The sequence below is a fragment of the Mastomys coucha genome, unplaced genomic scaffold, assembly GCF_008632895.1.
Source record: "Mastomys coucha isolate ucsf_1 unplaced genomic scaffold, UCSF_Mcou_1 pScaffold15, whole genome shotgun sequence".
NCBI lineage: Eukaryota > Metazoa > Chordata > Mammalia > Rodentia > Muridae > Mastomys > Mastomys coucha.
Genome location: NW_022196897.1, coordinates 168,421,804 through 168,427,633, shown reverse-complemented (window position 1 = coordinate 168,427,633; position 5,830 = coordinate 168,421,804). Strand labels below are relative to the sequence as shown.

The 5,830-nt window shown below is 43.6% G+C and overlaps 1 protein-coding gene across 1 annotated transcript; it reads right to left on the bottom strand.

The window, feature by feature from the left end:
* Window positions 1-90: 90 nt before the first annotated feature.
* Window positions 91-3,043, bottom strand: Polr3k (RNA polymerase III subunit K). Its single transcript, XM_031373173.1, has 3 exons — window positions 2,842-3,043; window positions 1,582-1,669; window positions 91-1,025 (listed from the first exon to the last, which is right to left on the bottom strand). The coding sequence occupies exons 1-3, from the start codon at window positions 2,950-2,952 to the stop codon at window positions 898-900; spliced, it is 327 nt and encodes a 108-aa protein (XP_031229033.1). The 5' UTR covers window positions 2,953-3,043; the 3' UTR covers window positions 91-897.
* Window positions 3,044-5,830: the final 2,787 nt, after the last annotated feature.

Genomic DNA, 5,830 nt, shown 5'->3' with positions numbered 1-5,830 from the left:
TTTTTGGATGAGGTTCAAATGGGGCACAAGCTCTACTGTAGACCTTTCTCCAAATCTGGTAATAGAAAATGTTTTTTGTTTTTGGTTACCTTTAAATTCCTATCAAAATCATCCAGAAAGTCCAACAGTCCAACTCACAGAATAGTTTTGTTTAGTTTTTTTTTTGTTTGTTTGTTTTTCGAAACAGGGTTTCTCTGTGTAGTCCTAGAACTCACTCTGTAGACCAGGCTGGCCTCGAACTCAGAAATCTGCCTGACTGCCTCCTAAGTGCTGGGATTAAAGGCGTGTGCCACCACTGCCTGGCAGTTTTGTTTAGTTATTAAATCATACAAGATGAATCATGTAATTCCAGAATTTTAAAACGATTTTCAGTATTTTTATAAGTATTTTTCATAATTTCTCTAGAAAGAAAAAAGGGCTAGAGATATAGCTCAGTTGGTAGAGTACTTGTCTAGCATGCATAAGGCTCACATGCCCATAATCCTAACACTTTTGAGACAGAGGCAAAAAAGATTACAAGGTTCAAGATTATCACTGGCAGTGGTGGCACACACCTTCAACCCCAGCACTCCTGAGGCAGAGGAAGGCAGATAACTGAGTTCAAGGTCAACCTGGTCTACATAGAGAAAACCCATCTCGAAACACCAAAAAAATTTTTTACTGACTACAAACCAAGTTCCTAGTTTGAATGGTAAAGAACAGGACCTGAACCCAAGTGAGCATCCTTATGTGGATCTCCCAAGGACCTGAGGCCCCTATGCATTAAGGACTTTATCTGCTAACTTGCAGATGAGTTGTTTTACCCTGGTCCTCCACCACAGAAGAGTCAGCTTCCTATCATATAGCAAAGACCTTCAGTACACAAAATTCATGCTTGCAGCTGGGCAAGTCCTGCCCTTAATCTCTCCAGCGATGTCCACACTGAGCATTGCAGCACTTATAGAAGGTGGTCATTGGCTCATCTGCAGAACGGGTCTGAAGCTGCATGAAGTAGGCACGGGGATGTTCACATTTTGGACATGGTTCTGTCAAACAGAAAAACAAGTTATCCACATTACAAAAACATTGTTAAATGTGGGTAAACATCTCATTCCCATGCTCAGCTAGACTCCCTTGCCAGTGATCAGTTTGCCAATAGCAACATCCTTCCCACAGCACAGCAATCATGAGACTAGAGAGACCTTGTTTTATAAAAGCAACAAAAGTCCTGAAATTTGAAAATGAGTAGAGGCTTAAAGTTTTTTGAACCACCCCCCCCCATCCCTGGGTTTCACTTCCCTCAAATCTGGTTGAAGAATGGCTGGAAAAGCATGGGAAAGGTCTATTATAGTCTGTTTGTGGGAATGTAACAAAAATACACATAGCTATAATCTAGCACGTGGGAAAGTGAAGTAAGTGGCTCCAAGAATCAACTCAGTCTAACAGGTTTGGCAACAAGTGCTTTTACCTGCTGAGCCATCTCATTGGCTCTAATAACAGACAGGGTTGCATTTATAATAACACATTTATTATTATTAAGTATATTAATGAGTAATAATAAGCAGGGTTGAGTCATTGGCTCTGTTATAGAAAAATTCTCACCTGCAGTAGAGTCCACATTCTCCCAGGCAGCTGCTCCACCAAGCACATCATCCACTTCTTTTAGCTTTGGATACTTTCGGTTTGTTACCTAATAGAAACAAGCCAGATTTGAAGTAATTGTACAGTTTTACAAGTGGGCCACCAAACCACAACCTCCCTCCAGCATTCCCGCTACAAAATTTATCTTCTTCAAAGAGCAGTGTGAGTCACTGAAATGTAGAGGTCTTGTGGCTAGGATGCCCCCAAAACAGCACAGAAGTTCAATGTCAAAGGCCTCTAGAAACTGAAGGAAACACCAGACAGCCTAATAAAACCTTACTCTTCTCTCATACCCCTAAGTCACCTAATAATGATCCAATAGGAAAGACAAACAAGTGAAGTCATTTAGCTGGGTATACCAGCACTCACCAGGTCACATTTAGCTACTTTCCTAAGTTTATCAGGCATCCTTCTAATTTCAAAATTATGTCACAATTCATCTTACCACAAGTCCAGACTCTAAATTCCTACCATACAGCTCTAATGAGCAAACATTAAGAATGAGGTGTCACCAAGGCCCAGTGGTGCACATCTGAAGTCACTGAACTAAGGGCACTGAGGTAAGGAGGAACAAGAGTTGAAGGGTACACAAAACACCAGGGGATGAAAATACAGCTTTCTGGATTCCAACACAAGCACCACACACACACAAAGTAGCAACAATGATATAAAATATTAGAAGGCAATGAATTCTGTGAAAAGTATAAAAGGAATGAGGAAAAACTGAGAGAGCTAGAGTTTGGGTGGGTGGGGGATTGGAGAATGAACAAGTTTGATGTGTGTCTATGAAAGAATGACTCAGGCAAAAGAAAGGACCTACAAGTACTGCGTACATGGTGAAGATTCTCAAGAATAACAACAGGGGCTGGGAGCAAAAGAGCAACAAAAAGAACCGAAGGATTTCAAATCAGAGATGAGGAGCAGACTGCAGTCTGGCACACCAGGGATAGCACGAGAGGAGTGTAGGTTTATGAGCAGGGTCCAGTGTAGAGGTATGAACTAAAATTCTCACAATATTTTGGGTATCACAAAGTGGGCAACGGAGAGCTGGAGGCGGAAATCCCTGTAGTGACTGAAAAAAAAAAAATGGCTTCGACGCGACCGGAGCGACGCCACCGGACTTGGGGTACCACCGAGAGCACAAAAGCCTACCGCCTGCAGGCCGACGCTTGCTCTGTGCCTCCCGGATAGCAGAGAAGGCACCCCGCCTGTGGAACTGACCTTACGGGTGATATTATGGACGTAGGGGCAAGTGTTGCAGGCGAAGCGATGGCAACGCTGCCCCTCCTCCACAATTAGTCCGTTTCCGCAGCCCGGGCAGAACAGCAGCATACCTCCAGCTAACACACTTCGGTGCAAGCGCCCAATCAAAAGCCGTCTCACTTCCTCCCCCAACTAGCAACCGGCGATCCGCAAGACATTCCCAGTAGGCACTGCGGCGGGTAGCCTCGCACATGCCATTGGTCACCGCAGATAATCCTTCCCCATCCAGCCAATAGTATGCTGCCTGCACTCCCAGCTGGCCGCGTCGTTTCTGCGCGTGCGCAAGTCTCCCTAGCTGAAACGCCGACTAGGACAGTACCAATAATGCTGGCAGCACCAGAGTACCCAGGGACTGATGGTCGGTGAAAGTTACTGGGTGAAGAGGCGATTCCGCATTCCGAGCCGTGGATGTGTTCCAGGAGGGTCTTGCTGCTCTGCAATGTTCTCATCCGGGACGGACAGAAAATAACCAAATGTCCCAGGAACTTTAGGTTGGCTCAGTCCCCAGTGTTAATACTACGTCTCAATTGCTGTCTGACTGGCATACAGATCTCCTATCTGGACCTGCCATCCCTCCATCTGGCCGTTTCTTCACCTGGTTTCATTCTGCCCTTTCACTTACACAGCTAGACTCAACTCTTCAGATAACAATACCAGCAGCTCCTTTCCACAGACATCCAGTTCTTTTTATCTCATTCCTATAGGCATTTATATTTCCCAGCTCTGGCTTCTCAGACCTCTTTGAAACTCCTTGCCGCCGGGCGGTGGTGGCGCACGCCTTTAATCCCAGCACTTGGGAGGCAGAGGCAGGTGGATTTCGAGGCCAGCCTGGTCTACAGAGTGAGTTCCAGGACAGCAAAGGCTACACAGAGAAACCCTGTCTCGAAAAAAACAAAAACAAAAAACAAAAAAACAAAAGAAAGAAAAAACTCCTTGCCTCTTTAATTCTCTGCAGTCATTGTGTCGTGTTTTTTGTTTACTTTGTTAACTATACACAAACTAGATATCCAGGGAGAGAAACCCCAATTGTGAAAATGTCACCATAAATTGACCAATAAATAAATCTATGGGGGCATTTTCTTGAGTTAAAATTGTAGGAGAGGGTCCAGCCCATTGGGGGCAGTGTCACCACCAAGTCAGTGGCCCTGGGTGATAGAAGAAAGCAGAATAGTGGGGCTGAAGAGATTGTTCGGCTGTTACGAGCACTGTGTTCTTGCAGTGAACACAGGTTTGATTCCCAGCACCCATATGGTGGCACACAAACATCCATAACCTCCAGTTCCAGAGGGTCCAATGCCCTCTTCTGACTTCCGTAGGCACCAAGCACGCCTTTGGTGCACAAACAAGCATTCATCAAAAACTCATACACTTAAGTAAGTCTGTGAACAAAATGGAGAGAAAAAAAAATCTGAGTAAGTCATGAGGTGCAAGACAGTAAGCAGCATCCCACCATGGTAATGACTTCTGTTTCCGCCCAAAGTTCCTGCATTGGCTTTCCTAAACGATGGACTCTGACATGTAAGCCAAATAAACCCTTTCCTTCCCGAGTTGCTTTTATTTATGGTGTTTTATCATAGCAATAGAAACCTAACTAAGACAGATATATTTACTGTGTAGTGTGAGATTTGAGAGTTGATAATAAGTTCATGAAATAAGAAAAAAACTTCATTTCAGCCAAGATTACAAAGCAGGAGTACTTTACAGTTGCTTTCATTGAAACTGCTATATCTTGTGACTTTCATGTTATTAATTAAATCCTAACATTGTAAAGGCACAAATATATTTGTCTGTTTCTGACATAACACACTCAAGGCAATAAACCGTTTTACTAGGTGTGTATAAAATATAGTCAGTCTTAAATATATACAATAAAAAGGTTAAATTTTACAACTAATTTTTTAATTTTTTGAGGTTTTATTTTGCCTGCATGTATGTCTGCACCACATGCATGTAGTGCCAGCAGTGGTCAGGCAAGGGAATCATATACCCTGGAACTGGAGCTATAGACAGTTATGAACTACCCTGCAATTGCTGGAAATAGAACCCAGGTCCTCTAGAAAAGCAGACAGTATTTTTAATTACTGAGCCATTCCTCCAGTCCTCTAATTTATTTTTATAAACATAAATCTGAATGCCAAAAAACTTGGATAGTTAAGTGTCTCTGTGCCTATTCCTAACAATATCCAGATTGCATTCTATTGGTATGTATGTTGGAGCTGGGAAACAAAGAATCACTAGGCATGACTGCATATGTTCTCTTATCAGCCCAATGGTAAGCTCCAAGTCACACTCTCTAGGACACACAAAAAAGTGTCCCTTGGATTCTTTGACAGGTTGGAAACTGACATGGGCATAATGGCTTTTCATGAAAATAGAGTAGGGAGCTGTCATGAACTGTAATGTAACTTTTATTATCCGGTATTGTCATCTCAGAGGCTTACTGCCTGTCTGCTAATCTAGGCCTAGTCCTGGAAGCTTCTACCCTTTGTACAATCTAATTTAGGCCTAGAAGGTTTTCAGTTTCTGAGACTTACTACTTAATAAGCTCACCCTTTCTAGTTCTTTCTGAGCTCTGGTTGGGTGGTTCAACTCAGCTGCTCTGGCTCAAACTTCTCTCCAAGCTGACTGATTCAATCTGGCTTTTCTCTCTCAGCCTCTCCTCAGTGGCTCTGCTTGGCCTCATATTAGCTTTGACAATATGTTCTAATCTTCTGGTCACCTGTGTCTAGCTTGTTTTCTCTTCACAACCTGTCTCTGTAAAAACTGTCCCAGGAAAACTGCCTCCTTCCTTCTCTCTCTTCTCACGAGAATCTTTCTCCAGGCCGGGCAGTGGTGGCGCACGCCTTTAATCCCAGCACTTGAGAGACAGAGGCAGAGGGAGGTGGATTTCTGAATTCAAGGCCAGCCTGGTCTACAGAGTGAGTTCCAGGACAGCCAGGGCTATACA